Below are 18,307 nucleotides of genomic sequence, written 5' to 3' on the forward strand. Positions count from 1 at the left end.
AGAAAATAAACAATTTTTGTCTCTTACAGTTTTTCTGTAAAGTTGATAGTATTTGAGAAAAAAATTATTGAAGACCAATATTCGGTCATTTTTAGTAATTAATATCTTGTTAACTATTGCTAAAATTGCGAAATGGTAGAGAACTTTTCGACTCAGTTTGGTTCACTCTATCTGCTCACGATACGGGTGATTTAATCGGTTAATGACACCCTGTATAATATATACATAATTCTCATCCATTTTTCGCCTCCTCGCTTTTCTCGATCGTAAATGCACTTTTTTCGCAAACAAAGATTTTCACGAAACTCGATTCAAGGAACTTTACAGTCGAAAAATTATTATAATTAAATAAATACAGTTGAACAATTTTTCTTTTTTTTCTTTCATTTTATTTTAAGTTGAGAAAAATATTTAGAATGTTCAAGTAAAATTACATACACTTACCTATATATGAGCGATTAATTATGCTGAAGTATTTGAAATCGCCAGTATTATTATTAATATATTTTTACTGTGCTTTTCGTCTCTTTATTCATTTTTTTATTTTACTTGCTTCATTCCACGATACTAACACGCGCTTGTTTCATTTGATGATCAAGGGAAGAGCAGCTATTACTAAAAGAAAAGGCCTTTTGTTCCGTGCGTTCTGAATACGGGCTTTGGATTTCAATAATTGCTATGTACTACATGTGCAACGCGAGTGGACATAGCGATAGCGTCAGAGTACCGAGAAAGTGTGTCATTGTTTACGCACATAGTCAGTTTACTCTGCGACTCGTGCCGATATTTAGCTTCCACTCGTCGGTTCGTTTAGTTCCATTGCGATATTTTGAGATATGCGTTAAGGAGAGACGCGATAAAGTGTTAGATAATGAAAAATGATTCATTCTAATTGAACATCGCAGACGTTTTATCTTTTCCTTCTCTGTACTAAAGATCTTTCTTGGAAAATCCAAATTGTTTTATTCCAGAATTTCTAAACTTTTCATTTTCATCGAAAAATACCTTTAAATATGGTCCAATATTCTGTGAAGTATCCCTTACAGTAATTGAATATTGGAAGGTAGTAATTAACTACTCGTTGAATATTAAAAGTAACGTTTTTCATTGCTTTTATAAATACTCAAAATAAGTAATTAATTATCTTTCAGTATTAAATAGAACAGTATTGGATTTCTGTAAGAGATACACTTACAATTAGTAATAAAAAACACGGTATTCTCTTTACGTATTCGCTATGTACGAAGTAATTTATTCAATTTCCTCATAACGAACTTCTCATAACACTTCAAATTTAATATTTATAAAATATATGTATACTGTTATCATTAATAATATATAACTATTACTGTTGAATAGTATTAGTAATAATATAATTGTAAACTATATATATATTTTTTTGTTAATACAATATAATTCAATAACATTACTATTATTGATAATTTGTACTATTACTATTTAACACTAATTAATATTATATAATACTAGATATAATAATATTATTTAATACAATATCGCTACATAAATAACATTAATATTTTCTCTAAGAAATTAAATGGAAAATGTATTGCCTAATTTAACGTAAAAATGGCGGATTCGAGCGCCACACCTTGATATCAAAAGTAATTTCGAATGCAAACAGGCATTCGCACTCGGGAGTGATTAAATTCATTCTTAGACATGATTAAACTCGTTGCATATGGCCATTTATTTTTACCCAAAGCAGACACCACGAAATTTCTTAGTCGTGGCACCGAGTCGGATTGCCGATAACCCGTATGACTTGAAAAGAGAAGAAAAGTAATATACGTGTTGCATACTTTTCTTATGAGTCACACTATTTATCCATACAGGCTTCAATGGTCGATCGCATCTTGCAAGGACAAAACTCCGTTTCGTGTGCGGGCTATATGCATATTGAATGTCGTTTTTACCGAGCGTGCATATACATATGTACATATCTATATGCACGGGCGTAGCGTGAGAGAAAGCGATCTGTGCTTCAAAAGATTATTCGCTTGGTTTCGAAGACCTTAGCTTGCTCCAGAACCGATGAGAACTATTCCCCCCTCCCTTTACCCTGCTCCACAACTCCCTCTTCCGTTCTCCTCCCCGTCGCGCTCGCCGTACGATTGCAGCGTCCGGTGTGCAAAAATAAAAATCGGAATAGGAGCGAGGGGAAATGCGCGCCGTTCGAGCGCGAGGAGGTAAGTTAGGTCACTGGGCGCATTAATGCGCCGGCTAACCTTACTTTCGCATTGCTAGATTCAATTCATGCCAAGGCTGACCGGGTGCGTTGCCCTCGATCGCCCCTATGCCGTCGCCGCCGCCGCCGCCACCACTACCGCCGCCGTCGTCGCTGTCGTTGCTGCTGCCGTTGCTGCCGTTGCTGCTGCTGATCCTTCCCGCCCCTCCCCTCCTACCCCTCACTCTTCGATAACCGACCGGCCGGCCGGCGGCTCGGCGCTCAGACACTCTCTCTCTCTCTGCTAGACACTCGCCACCTCGTAGAGACGCCGGCTCTATACGCTCGGAGTCTGGCCGATACGACACGCGTCATTCCCTGTAAAAAATCGAATGAATCGCGTGGTTAGCAGCTATTTAAGGGATGTTTAAAAAGTTATATTTCTAACCTTTTCAAGCATTTAATTTTTAATTTAATTTTTTTTATATAGCATTTTTACCGAATTATTTTATTTTTATTTTGATTTTTTACTAGCCTAATTTTCACAATAGTCGGCCGCGATTTAAAGATATAATTTATAAGACTCATTCAACAAATCGCTCGGACACGGCATAATTTATTTTCGATGTAGATTCATCATGCTGAAGAAGATCCGTGAAGAGTCTCCTCTCCTGTCCTCTTCTAGAAACTAACGTTGAAAAAAAGGACAATATATGAAATATATTGTAATTCAAAACATAGATTTATTAAGCAAATTGTTCATTGTTCGTCATCGTCTATCAATGACGAGTAAAAGTTGCTACGCGGTCGAACATTATACGGAATTCAATCGATTCCTCGGTCATATTACTGGAGAATTCTTTGATTACATCGTCGCATATCGTGTATCATTTTCTCAATAAAGCTTGTCACAGTCATTCATTGCGTTATATATTGATCCCGGCTACTCTTCAATGCATTCAATATGTACATATGTACGTCAAGTTTGAAATAAATCTCTGATCAATTAATAGCCGCGATAGCCACGTATATTTCTCCCGGCATCAGATTTCTCCTGTATTTATTTCTATCTCTCCTGTTTATTTTCTATATTTATTTATCAGGAAGGCGGGGGTATTGTGTCTCATACTAAAAATAGAATGTAATAAAATTGCATGAAAGTATTGTGCATATATTGTCAAGATTAGTAAATGATCGTATTGGATAAAATATTTTAAAAAAATTGTACAAATAAAATCCCTAGCCTATTCATTTTAATAAAATAATTTAACCGTTCATTTTTTATAATTACACTGCTCAACGAAATTTTTTTTGCAACACGAACATGAATAGTCATTTCCGATATATGTTTTCTTGCTGAATACGAATCTATCAGCCAAATTTGGCTATCACGTCACAATTTTGAAAAAAAATAGCGTCAAAGAGTTTAAAAATGATTTTGAATGTTTTTATGACATTGTAGCACCGGTATTTCATTAATATCACGCGGAAGTATTAACTTTTAGCTTTAAAATCATTTTGTCTTTTTAAAATCAATATAAATAAAATTAACAAAATACAATATGTATGTCAGGAAGATTATAATCTTCCTGCCATATCGCATTTTGTCAATTTTATATTGATGTTTTTATATAATATAATCCGATTATATTATATAAGTACGAAAGCACTTACTTTCCATATAATAATATTAAGATGGAACAAAATGCCTATATTACCTATATTATATAGGAAAAGAGTTATTTTCAAATGTGTTATATTTTGCAAACCAAAAAATCATACGAGAAAAAATGTATTTTAAAATTGAAAGTTGATATTTTCGAATGGCATAAAAAAATAGAAAAAATTTTGATGCTATTACAATATCAATGTAAAAACCTTCAAAATCGTCATTTTTTTCCTCTTTAATTACATTTTTCTTAAAATTGTAATGTGATAGTCAAATATGGCTAACAGATTCGTATTCAGCAGGCAAAAATATATCGAAATGATTAACACTTGTTTTGAAAAATGGTGTTGGATAGTATCATTAAAGTTCAAAATATCAAACATTCAATAGTCATTGTTAAATGTTGATAAGATATCACATTTAAATATTTTAGAATATAATGAGTTAGAAAATTAAAATACAATAAGCTTTCATATAGAATTAAATTAAATTAAATTAAATTCATTTATATTTTCTCTTGAAGAATAATATATATTTTAAACTATGCGCTTAATGTGACATATCAATGTATGGAAAACAAAACGATAGAACATCTCTTTATCAGCACAGATCTTAATTCAGGTAATTCTTCATTAACATACTTCTGATAGCAAAACAAATATGTGCCACCTTTCTCTCTCTCTCTCTCTCTCTCTCTCTCTCTCTCTCTCTCTCTCTCTCTTTCTCTCTCATTCCATACATCTGACTGGAATCTTTCTTCACTATCATCATCATAGTCATCGTCGTCGTCGTCATCACCTTGTTGATCGACTCGCGATTACAACGTTGTCTTGCGCGCGAAATTCACTCGGCTCGCGCGATTCCTCAGAGTTTTATCCGCGCCGATCGCGCCCGTACGGAGGTTCGGCCCGTACATTTGTCCATCGCATCGGTGTGCATCGCTTTGGCCACCCGTTTATTCGGCCGCACATCCATGCACCCGTCTTTTTGACCATGCGCGCGGGCCTGCTCGGACCGGACCCGCTCTCACCGCGTTGTATCGTGTCCGCGGGGTGGCTGACCTAACCAAAAGGGTCGTTGCACCCGGTGCGCCTGGGTCCGCTTTCACCCCACCACGTCTTCCTCTCTTTCTCTATACTTCTTCTAGCAGCTTCGCGTGCGCGCGGGCGCGCGCGGGCGCGTAGCCGAACCTATCCTCCCGTCAACGTCTTGCTTCCACCATCGCGGTGTGTGTGACGGCCGCTCTTCCTCCTTTCTCTCCTTCTCTTCTCTTCTTTCTCGTTCCCGTTTTCTTATTATTATTCTCTTTCTTCCATTCTCTCCGCCCACCCTCCTACCGCACCCTGGTCCTCTTCGCTCTTATCCTACGTATTGTCCATTTCGCTCAAACCCTGGCTGTGTAGCCGGGTCCAAAAGAAATTATAGTTATTTGCCACTGACCCTTTCGGATAGTCGATTATTTCGCAGCAGTCGCCCATCCCATCACTCCTTCCCCTCACTCGCTTTCTCTCCCCTCCTATTCTCCTTGAATATTCTTCCTTCTTTCCTCCATATTTTATTGCGATTAAATTATTTTAACTGAATGTAGACAATCATTAACCATTAAAAGGTATTATAGATAAATATTGATTTATAGACTGTTTTACAGTTATTCAATAGGATAATATAATAGTTTTAATAGAAGTATTTTATTTTCTCCTCTCTCAAAAATTCAGAAACGTGTAATTAATAAAAAATGTATACTCTCCCCCCTCCCCATTTGCTCATTCAGTTTTTTCTTTTACTACACCTTTCTTTTCCTTTTATCAATAATTACGGAATTTTTTCAATACAACACTGGCAGATTCACGAGGGAGAGAACTATGAGAATATGGTTCCCCCTTGGAATTTTTTTAAAATATTTTATAGTAAAATGTTACATATATATTTTTAATATTTCTAAAATGCTTAATCATAATTTTGATGTTCCAAAAATATTTTTTTATTTAAGAAATTCCTAGGTTTTTACGGTTTAAGGTTTACTGTTCTATTATAAATATACCACGTTATGCAGCGTTATGCGAAAGTCATTAATTGCAAAACACTACTTAAAATATTACTGTGCCTGCCGAGAAGTGTCGTCTCTGCTGAATGAAGTTTCTTCAGCTCTTTGGCATTTGAAAATCTGGTTAAAAGATTGTATAAGTGAAGAGAGACATTGAAAAAAAAAAGAAAAATGTAAAGAAAGTATTTTAAAGTCAGTCTTAAAATAATTTAAAGTTCTTACATTATTTTAAATTAATCTTTTACATACTTTAAATTGCCTCAAAAATTTTCCTCAAGTCAACTCTTAATTACTTTTATAAATTTTAACTTCATTTAAGTAAATTTTCCCAATAATTAGAAATATAATTACGAGTAGATGTATATACGAGAGAAATATTTTTCGAATTGGATTTATGTTCACACATGGTGCAATTTAATATTAAAAAAATAAGATATGATTTAATCTAATTATAGGTGGTTATGTATTATGGTATGTAGGTATGTACTCATATGTACGCTGTATCTTAAATCAAATTATCGTTATTGATGTCATTGCAACAATCAGATTTTTCTGAACTATATGTTGAGAAAAATTAAAACGTTACCGATACTACATCACATAACGTAAATTTAGGTTTTTAGCACGGAACAACAAAGAGCAGTTATCGAATGACGTCGGTGTAAAATGATAAGACTCGTTGTTTGCTATATGTTCGCGAGGCGTACCAGACTATGATAGAGATTAGCTTATCTCGACTACGAACCACAAGGAGGTCTCTGTTCATTTGCCAGCACTATGTCAATATTATTTCGCTGACCGCCATCACATGCGAGCGCGAACTTCCAAAACTATAGCTTTATATTCGCAACTCTCTCCTTCCTTTTCTCTCTCTCTCTCTCTCTCTCTCTCTCTCTCTCTCTCTCTATATATATATATATATCTCTTTCATATTTTTAGCAAAAATTGATCATAAGAGTTAAAAACTGGTTTTCTAAACACAACAATTAATATCATATGCATAGGAAGAAATGAGAATTTTATAATTCACTTTGAAGTAAATGACATTGTTTTGTATTTTCTTTAAGAGAAATAGAATGTTTAGATAATATTTTTAGCCGAAAGATTATTAAAGCCATTTGTAAAATTAATATACGGGAATTTTATTGGTTGATTTTACGTTTATTTTTATTTTTACTTTTGAGAAATAACATTCTGTATTTTAATAAATTTGCAAGCGAAATTTGTGCATTTTTGTCTTTATTACCAGACGAAATTAAATATTTAGCTCGATTTTTACAAATGCCAAAATTTCAAGCCAGCGCATATTTGCTTACCATGAAAATAGAAAGATAAAACTTAAAGCCGTTGTATGTACCGTTTGCTGAAGTTATTACTACTTTCTCTCTCTTCCTCTCTTTCTCTTTCTTTCTTTTTTTCTGTCTCTCTGGCACGACTTTTATCATAAAGGTCAAACAAATTCGAGTAGCCAAATCGTACCTTCTACGGCTATCTTTTCTGAAACTGCCTGCGACCATAAATGTTGCATGAGCATCTAAAGTGATTGACATTAATATGTAAGCGTTACAAAAGAAAAAAACACGAATATGTTTGTTTCAAGATGTAATAAATGCTACCAACTTTAATCATTCATTTTATTTGATATTTTTTTCTATTTATAATATTTCTTATGACTTTTCCAATAAATAAAAAATATGACATGAAAAAAAGTAAAGTACAAAAAATCGAAATTCAAAAACACACACACAAGTTGTTTTAAATAACACTTATTTATTTCAGAAGAAGAAGAAAAATCTACTTTTCATATTTGCTTTGCACATCATAAATTATCTCGTTTTACAATGTTTTAGTTTTTATCATTTACTGTTGTCAATGTAAAGGAATGTGGTATTTGCAGTTTTTCATTCTTTCTTTTTTTCTCTATCTCTATCTTTCTCCTTTCTTTCTCTCCCTCACTTCTATCAAAAAAAATCTATTTTTAGTTTAATACTTTTTTAATTACATTATGCTTTTATTTGATTGGACGATAGTCATTTATTCTAAACGAGTTTAATTAGCTCATTTCCTATGATATTACGTAATCAGATTTTAGTCTATACTTTAGATGATGAAATAATTCAAGGCCACTTTTATCCAGTTCGTGGCTATCTATCTATTCGTATAGCCAAGGTCTGTTATAGTATAGAGAGACTAGACCATTTTGACCGTCTGGGACCTCTAACGGTATCGTTAAAAGATACGTCACGAATGGAATATCAATGCAACTTTTTGGATACTTCAACGTACATTCCATCCATTATACTACTTTGCTTCAATCGTACCTATCCTTTTCTCTTTTCGCCACCGTTTTTTTTATTTGTTCTTTTTTTTTTTTAATATAAAGAAGTAAAAAAATTTTAAACCTGTAAGTAATAATCGGAATTTAAAAAAATATAATATTATTTTGCTTGTCTATTTATTGTCTATTTTTTAATAATATTAAACAAGAGTTTCTAAAACCTTAAATGTGAAAACACAATAAGAAGGGAAAGAAAGCTTTCAACCTGGATCTTAAATGCTTAAATAATATAATACTATGTGAATTTATATACTACTTATGTAGTCATTTGATTGCACACCGAATTGATTTTTTGGTCTTGAAACGCAAACCAAATTGAATTACAGTAGTAACATCACAAAATCAAATTGCCTAGGAATTTAATAATTTGATGTTCATAGACTTCTTATAAAGATCTTAACAATGTTGAATAATTATTTACATGCAGTACAAAGACCATATTTTACTGTTACTATGTAGTTTTAAGTAAATAACTTTTAAAAAGGTAAAATAACATCCATAAAAAGAAGAATCTAGAATTATAGGGTTCATAAACAGAGTTTGAAATTAGTCAGTTTGAAATTCGGCACTGTTTATAGCACTGAGCTTCAAATAAAGAAAAACTATCAGTTAAAATATTTGATGTAAGTTAATTATTCATATATTCAAGAAAGACAATTAAGGCATTGTACATATAGTTGCCATAAAATGAAAATTATATTTAACTACGGAACACCATATATGTGTTCGGTTGTCATTGTCTACAGAATATTCGTCTATAAACGTCCTCCATTCGACGTGACCGTCTGCAACCTCTAACGGTTTTAACAAAAAAAAAGCCAGACGACAAGCGGCGAATGTCCTTGAGTGTTTAGAACTTGAATGTCCGCTAGAAGCGGCGGTATGACCACGACCCAACACGAACTCGTATAATCTACGTATGCGACAATCCCACGCAACACGTGCAGACTTATATCTACAACTATGTGTAGTCGTCATATCTGCCAATTTTCTGTAACTTGTTGGCTATATTTCGGAACGATTAGTCTTCATTATAAAGACACGGATCGGAAATTTAATTAGTTCCGTAGTTAAGTATAGTACTTATAACTGATTAAATTAACTTTGACTAATATTAAGTACTTATTTATCAAATGCTGTCTACTTTTGATTATGTTTCGTAATGAATTACAATTACATTACTATAATTATGTTCTCAAACGTTTTTTATTTTTTATTTTTATAGATTACGATGTCAATTCGCGCGCGTATTAAAATTGTGCAATTTTTTCGAAGAAATAAAATATGTAAAAATTGACCAATATGTCTTTGCAATTCTATCTAGTAGGTAATAATCGGCTGTTCGATTTATGGCAAAGGTGAAAGGCCATGTGTATGAAACAGCAGTTGGCCAAAACTCATCTATGCGATACCATCTTTTTAACAACACATGCCTGATGGCCTACAAATATATGTAAATAAAAACGATTGATGTATTAATCTTTAAAAACTAGATGACTTTTGCCACAACTTTTCAAAATCTTTTAAAATTTTATGTAATATACAGGGTGTAACTGAAATAACACCCACTAATTATATAATGCTATTTCTTAATAAAAAAAACTGAGACGAAAAGTCCTCTACCATTTTGCAATTTTCGCAATATTTTTTTTAGTTACCCAATGAGCAAAATGTCAATCTAAAATCGACGTATAAGATAGCTTTAAGATATTTTTAAGAGTTCTTTAAGAAAAATCTTCAAAATATTTCACAAAAAACACGGAAGATATCTCAAAATTGTCTTATACATCAATTTTATCCATTTATTCGGCAATATTTAGAAATTAATATCTCGTTAACAATTGCGAAAATTGCAAAATGGTAGAGGACTTAGTTTTTTATTAGGAATAGCACTATATGATTAGTGGCCGTTATTTCAGTTACACCCTGTATATTAAAGTGATATTCTAGGAAATAAGTTGGGACCGGTCAAGAGACAAGAAAAAAGCCTTCCTAATTTTCTTCGATTAAATTTCTCGAGCTTTAAAATTGAAAAACAGTGATTTTACATTAAACTTTTTACATACAAGAAAAAGAAAAATCCATTTTGTTACCATTTGTAAACACTTCGAATAAAATTTCCACATAGTATAGAGATGATAGAGAGATGATACTTACGTATAGAGACGACAGCTCAACTCAGGACAGGTGATTACATAATCTATAAACGTATCATAGCGTAGGTTTCATTGAATCAACTTAAGAGGACAAGCGGACAAGAGGACAATAAAAAAGCGCGAGACGCTCGTACATATATTGTTCGCTACGTACGTGTTTCGGCGCGTATTTTCGACTGCCATCCGCGAGTACCGAGTCAGAGCCTTGCAATGATACCTGCTCGCTTTGGCTAACGTGACGACCGGTGTGTGTAGCGATCTAACAGAAAAGGAATGGAGAGACGCAGCGTAAGAGCAATGCCCCTTGGGTCAGGTTCAGTACCCTTTGGCACTGGCACAAGGCACTCGGAGAACGACGTAACCGGCATGCATCTGCGCACGTATAGGTGTACGCATACACGCGAACACCTACTTGCATGCGAAATAGCCTTTTCGCGACGCGATAGATAAAAAACTGAACGAGACGTTCCCTTCTTCCCTCCGCCCTCCACTGCCTCTCTCGCTCGTCCTCTTCTTGCGCGCGTTCCGTAAATTAGGACAGCCCTGCGCGCATCTACTGTAACTAAATCTTTCGTATCCTGCGCGAAGCATTCTCGAACGTCACCGAAAAATTATGCCCGTCTTGCGAATGTCACGTCGAAATGTTTCAAATCGAGAGATACTATGATGTCGCCAATGTCTACGTCAAATATAAATAATAGATAAAAAAAATAAGGCTCCTAAGAAATAAATCGCAAATTAAAAGACAAGCCCATGCGAGCCGATCTGATAGTGTGTACAAAAATATATTAATAAAATATAAAGACACAATTTAGAACGTTTATTAATGTAACGTCTTTCTTTTATAGAAAGGAAAAAAGAAAAATTAATTAATGGAAACGTAAAGTATTCGGTTGCGTCGCGCTAGAGATTTAATTTTCTTTCATCCTCCGAAGTTGACAGTAGGTCTATTGGACCCACTCAATTATAAATCTCTTTGTCAAAAATGTCAAATAATTTAAATTTCTTTATGTTACGTCTACAAATTTGGATTATTAGGGAGTTTTTGCAATACCGTTTATCAGATACGGTGAACGCTAAGATTAGGTTATCTTCTTCTTAACAACTAATTAAGAAAAGGATAACGAGACTTTATAGCGTTCACCGTATTTGAATTCACGTTATTGCAAAAACTATCTATTCTTACTAAAATTATACTTAATATTCATTCTCTTTTATTTGAATTATATCATTTTAGTTTCTTAAAATTAAATAATTAACATAAATGCTTTTTTTAATTAACATAAATTGAATGAGTCTTACAGAGACCAAGTGTCAATATAGTTGTTAAAGTTACAGATTTTAGCTTCGGAGGATCAAATTAATTCTTTGCGAATTTTAATAATAATCGACAAAGAAGAAAATGTTCTCTTTTGCTATTTCTTACGCTCTTACGATCGAATTTTACATTCATCAAGATTTCGTTCCGCGTGCAGAAGTGATGAATGAAACGTTCGGAATTTCCGTCCTCATAGGTTTCCTGCGCGTGCTTTATCGTATGAATATATTTCTATGCAATTTCAGTTGGTGAATGGCCTAGACGTACCTCGATACATATGCGAGACGGAGGTTATGGAGGACATAAATGTTGCCTCGGCGGCGGCCGTAATGGAATACACCATCACTTCCGGTAATCATACTAGCAAGAACGCAAACGGGAACATTATCACTCTTACGCTCAAGAACAATCATCTTATCGTAGAAACAGAAGAACGTACGGTATGTATCATAGGAAATTTTCGTCATATTATCGCCGTAACGCGATAAGATTTTTCAATGTGTCGCGACACGCTAATGTGCCGTAAAGGGCCAGGTGTGACGTAAAAATTTGAAAGAAGGTAAAACGAAGCTAAAAAAAAATTAGAAATAAATAGCAAGTAAGACGCGAAATAAAAAATTATCTAAATTATATTGTGTTTACTCTCATTTCAACCAAAGCGATCTCGTCTTTGTAATAAAATTATTTTTAAAACATAAAAAAGATAAAAATTAAAACTTTATAACTTTACTGTATATTTCTGAATGTCATATTAGCTATATTTAACAAAAAATCAAGTGATAGGTCAATAAAAATGCTCGGTGTATTGGACACACTGATGAAACGTGTGCGTCTAATGACGTATCTCGACAAATTTAGCTCGATTTAATCTTTAAGTAACACCCCAAACAAATTTTATCTAGTTATATTTTTAACAGTATGTATAGAGTTAAATTTACATTATTTATATTTTTTGAGATAGGGGAATGTAAGAATAATTAACTGTAAGACTTTGGGCAATTTTTTTTATTCTCTTTTTTCAGAACAAGGTTTTTAAGACAACTCCATAGAATGCTGTAGGCACCTTTCTAACTTAAAGATCAACGTGCCACAAATTGAAAATATTAAAAAATACTGCTACAAATATCACGAAATATCACTTACATATATGAATCCTCTTTTTTCTTTCTCGTTTGTTCTAAACAACGCGTCAAGTGAAACGCTGTAGTGAAACTGAACGACGGAATCGCAATAATCAGGTCAGACTGGCTCGTTCTGGCTGTAGGGAGTAGATTCGTAATTATCGAACTTGGCCGACCCTGGTAAGGTCAGAGGTTACCACTGAGCAATTTCGCCCCCACCTATCGTCCTACTTACGGCCTCGTCTTATTCGCGGAGGCTTGTTCGAGTCGAAGATTCTCGAAATTCGTCCGCCGAGCCACTCGCCTCTGCCGACACCTATGTTTCCTCTTCCTCTCTAACCACAGCGCATTCCCTCCCTCTTTCTTCCTCTCTTCCTCTTTCTATCATCTGTTTCGCATGCTTCCTCATTTTCCACCCCGATCTTTCTAAATAGCTCTACACTCGCTCTGCTTCTATCCATTCTTCTCGCACGTACACACCTAAAATGCTCCAACTTTCGAACAAGGAAAGGGCGTGGAATTGATTCGTATAAGGGCTTGTATTAAAAAAGAAAATAATGAACTAAGTATGTATGAATTCCCGTGAATTGGAACGTTTGGCCAGAATAATAAACTCTAAATTTAATCGAATATCATCCTTAGAAATTTCCTTTGTACTGTATATTATGTTTTTTTTCAAATATTGTTTTGTCATTACTGAGCAATTATTCGATGTTAAGTAACTAATGTTTATTGCATCTATTATTTTTGTGTATATAAATATGCACCTCGTAAGCCGGTATTTATAGTCGATTCCTATACATACAGGGTAAATATTATTCTAAAAAATTTTAAAGGATGATTCTTCATACAAATTCAAACTTTATATGACTACCATATATGTCAGAAACAGCTTAATTTCAAAGATACAGAAGTCGAAGAAAAAATTTGAAAATCACTCGGGTCATTTTAATGAAAGTTTAGATGAAAGTTTCAAAATAACCCGAGTGGTTTTCGAAATTTTTGAAAAAAAAAACAAAATTTTTCCTTTAACTAAGACATAAAGTCATATGAAGTTTTATGAAGGAATTATCTCTTCTACAATGTATATATAATTTTTTAAAATACTTAATATCTATCTGGTATTCAAGACGGTCTTAAGTACAGATTTAAGATGTCATAAACCAAACAGAAGATGGTATTCATAATCCGTTTTTATTTTAGGACTGTCTTAAGTAATGTCTTAAGATACTAATACGGTTCTCTTATTGTGTACAGACTGTACTTAAAACGGTCTTGAATATAAGATCCGATTATGAATATCGGCCTTTATTCTTTATTTAATTTTAGCAGAAGCTTGTGATTTGATAGTTGAAAAATTATTTAAAACATAAAGGATTAAAATTATTTTAATCCGGTATTGTGATGCTAAAATATTACACGGACAGATAGAAAGACGGATAGAAAGTTAATAGCTTTTATGGACTAATAGTCTATTAGTATATAGCTAGTCTGATAAAATAAATCACTAAAAGTATATATTTCAGCTACTGGGGGGAAGAGGGGGAGTTAATTAAAATAATCCAGCAAGTATGTTACAAGATATAGATGTTTAAAAATGTCTTGGTTCATTTTGATCCAGCTTTAATAACGCGGGGTTAAAATTATATTTATTAAATAATTTGGAAATTCAAACGTAAATAAATTATTAAAACTAATATAATACACTCTAGATTAATTATTTGTTTAAAAAAAGAAGTGTGAACTACTTTACGTAGTTTAAATACTTCATAATAATTTTTAATAAAGATATGTGTAGAAAATGTTACATTTCATAATTTGTGTAATGTATTTATTACATTTGCTTCCAGGTAACGACGGAGGATAACAAACCTACGTCAAGATACAAGGATAGCGGGTGTTCATTCGTGGTGGAAATACAGCCAGATTATAACAAGGAAGAGACGGAGGATAACAAAGGGTCGTCCGATGATGTGACCACTAGTGTCACCGATCAACAGGCGTTGGTGCATAGAGAAGAAATACCAGACGATAGATTCTCAGGTGGATTACTCAGTCTCGTGATGTACATAACACCTCGTTTTTGTGATTTATCTTTTATTTTGTCGCATTTCTCACACAGGTTTCGAAAATACACGACTGTTTGGAAGCACCAATACCGGTCTGTCACAGTCAGACCTTTCAGTATCCAGTCAAGGTTCGGTCAACCCGAGCTACCGCTACGGCAATCAGATCGAATACGATTCCGGCCACCTTGTTTACCCTATGTACGGTGGTAATTACGAGTCTGATGTACTGTCGCGGAAACTGGAGGGACGATCGAAATGGGTGGAATTCGATAAATCACCGGATATAGAAAAAATACTGTTAGACGATTCCAGAAATTTTACCAGTGAGGGGGAGGAGGAAGAAGATAAAAGTGTAAGTAAATAGAGAAATAAGTCGATTCATCCAAACTCCTTTTTGTGTATATTCGTTTCATTAATTTCATTTTATTAATTTTTATATAAAATAAAGGAACAAACCGCTCGATAGCTAATAAAATTTATTCTTTTATCCGTGGATTGTATATATTTAATCATGATTTTTTTTCTATTAAAACAAAAATATAAAATATTTCATAAACTATTATTTTTTTATAAATGCGCCTTAATATTTTTATGCACAAAATTATGAGATAAATCAATTGATAAAAAAACGAGGATGTAAAAAAAGTCCCTTATTTTTCCCCAGATAACATGTTGTGTGCGTGCGTGCGTGCGTGCGTGCGTACGTGCGTGTGTGCGTGTGTGCGTGTGTGCGTGTGTGTGTGTGTGTGTGTGTGTGTGTATTATATGATATATATTATATATGCACACACAAGATATCCCATTTTAATTTACCTCGACAAGTATCTCCAAAAAGATGGAAAATACAGAAAAATGTTTCAAATAAAAGTTATTAAGTATTCTTTTCTAAGCGCTAAAAAGATATGAACCTCTACTTTTTTAAAAATAGAATTACGTCATTTCTTTACATAATATGTGTGTGATTTCTCTAATTATTCTTCATATAAATGTAATAAAGTTGTTTTAAAAGTAGTAAAGAAAACAAGTAATTATTTATTTTAAAAATAATCCATTTTGCCTATACATATTTTTTTAAAGCAATTATGTGTTATATGTTTGTGTGTGTGTGTGTGTGTGTGTGTGTGTGTGTATGTGTGTAATAATAGTAAAAGATCTTCATAACATAGAAAGGGTTTGTTTCTTTTCAGCCACAATCCTTCGGAAAATTAAAAAATATGTCATCTCTACAAGACATTGAGGCTGCAACAATACGAGAAGACTCGTTGGAGATCAACAGATTCCCAGATGCCGTGCAATCGAATCCGAATCTTCAAGTAAACGGCACAACGTCCAATAAGCTCGAAATTATGGAACAAAAAGCTCTGAACAACGACTTTGCTAGAAAGACAGAGAACAACAAACCCGTAATAACCGGTGTGCTGCTGAAAGATGACATTCAAGAGGATGCGTTCCAGGAGCAGCAACGTAAATTGGGTAATGGCACGCTGACTCCGGAACACAAGGGGGACAAGACGACAGCACGCAAGCCGGAAGGTAGCGTCTTCGTGCCGAGTCACAAACGAGCGGGCAGCATCCCGCCGCGACTGATCGAGGAGACACTCGAAATGGATCGTAAGAAATCACTGGACATCTACAACAAGTACAGTCAAATCAAAACAAGTACCAGAGGTATGCTGCCAAGCTTGAGTCCGAAATTCGAGCTGCTGCAGAATGAGGTGAGTCCGATCGAGGAGAAAGAGAGTTAATGCGGCACCAGGAAGAATCCCCCATCCGGTTCCCCTCAGCATCATCATCGTCAGTTTTCCGACTGTGTCGTCGGGAACGCAACGTCCTCTGAATAAATTGCAACGAAAGATACTGTAGTCAGGGATTATTGAAAAAATGCAGCGAACACGGTTAATGGTATACTAATGGTGTAAGAATATAATTATATGTTACTTAATTAATGATATACTAATGGTGTAGGAATATAATTATGTTAATTGGTTAACAAACACGTATAACGGATAGTTGACATCGTAATAGTCAGTTACGATTATCTATTTCAGCAGATGGCAACGATTTCTCAGATTCAAAATGAGTATCTTTGCAAGTAGCTACACAAATTCTATCCAACGAGGACTACTGTAATGTGAGACGTTAACGTTTAATACAAGCAATTTAATCAAAAAAAGAAAGATGCAGTCATTGTAAGGATATTCCATATATGATTGCGATTAAAATATTTTTCTTTCGTGAATACCTATAACGAGAAGTGTAACATGACATATATCGGCAGCTGCATTTTCTAATTATAATTTAGTAAATATTTCGTTATATATATATTATATTACTAATTATAGTTATAGTTATATATTATATTTCTAATTATAATTTAGTAAATATTTCGTCGTATATATACGATAACTTAAAATAACTTAAGAAAAATTTTGTCTTTAATATGGACCATGCTATTTAATTCAAGCCGAATAGAGAACTTTTGAACAACTGAAACAAACGAGCGATAATTAATGTTAAGTGTAACGTATGCTGATCACGAGCTAATCAAAAAAAGCATTGCAAATAGGAAACCTTTTTTTCGTAATTTCACGTAGATGTAATAATTCATCATTCAACTTGTGATAGTGACATAGTCATATATTTCGTGAAATTAATATTGATGATATTTAAAAAATATACATACATGACACTCGACTTTGCTCTAATTTCTATTTCTTCATTAAGAACATGTAGTTGCATTTTAACTTTCTTTCACAAAATGCATTAACATTTTTTATTCTTAAAATAAATTGATTATTAATCAATATTATAAATCAAATAATTAAATATTATAAAATATTATAAAATATTTGTTAATATTTTTTTAAATACTTACAATTGTTTGATGATTCTAATAAGAAAAATTTGGGAATAACAGATAAATCAGTTTCCTTAAAATTCATGTAGTTTCAATGCCGTAAAAACGCTAATAAAATTTATTTCACGTAGACACGTAGTTAAAATTTGCACATGAGGTCACAGTTTGTAGCTGCTACGGGTTCATTAACATTCTTGATCTAAAATAAATCACTCGCTATCATAACGATATTACACATTGTAGTAATCGTAAATTCCCTAGAATATAAGACATTAAATTTCTAAACATTCATATTTAATAAACAAGTCAGTGTATACAGTTACACATCGAATGTATATATACATATATAACGAGATTCATGCGTAATATAAAAAAAGCACATACGCGTTACGTTGGACACGTGTACATTCAAGCGCACACACGATATGTTAAAGATTTTTTATTAGCTTCATAGACATTTCAGGATGTCGAATCGACGCTTAAAACCTAACGATCATGTGGATTATAGTGCCAAAATAGTTTAAGACGAATCGACTCGACCTACTGTGTC

General features: G+C 33.4%; 1 protein-coding gene across 1 annotated transcript in view; it reads left to right on the plus strand.

The window, feature by feature from the left end:
* The window catches only part of LOC108730407 (uncharacterized), a 32,516-nt gene extending 15,308 nt beyond the window's left edge, over window positions 1–17,208 (plus strand). The window contains exons 5-8 of the mRNA XM_018460092.1: window positions 11,956–12,150; window positions 14,682–14,874; window positions 14,954–15,252; window positions 16,088–17,208. Coding sequence (XP_018315594.1) covers window positions 11,956–12,150; window positions 14,682–14,874; window positions 14,954–15,252; window positions 16,088–16,645 — 1,245 coding nt within the window. The 3' untranslated portion in view covers window positions 16,646–17,208. The remainder of the gene's footprint in view (window positions 1–11,955; window positions 12,151–14,681; window positions 14,875–14,953; window positions 15,253–16,087) is intronic.
* Window positions 17,209–18,307: the final 1,099 nt, after the last annotated feature.

Source organism: Mycetomoellerius zeteki, unplaced genomic scaffold (assembly GCF_001594055.1).
Source record: "Mycetomoellerius zeteki isolate Tzet28-1 unplaced genomic scaffold, Tzet1.0 scaffold91, whole genome shotgun sequence".
NCBI lineage: Eukaryota > Metazoa > Arthropoda > Insecta > Hymenoptera > Formicidae > Mycetomoellerius > Mycetomoellerius zeteki.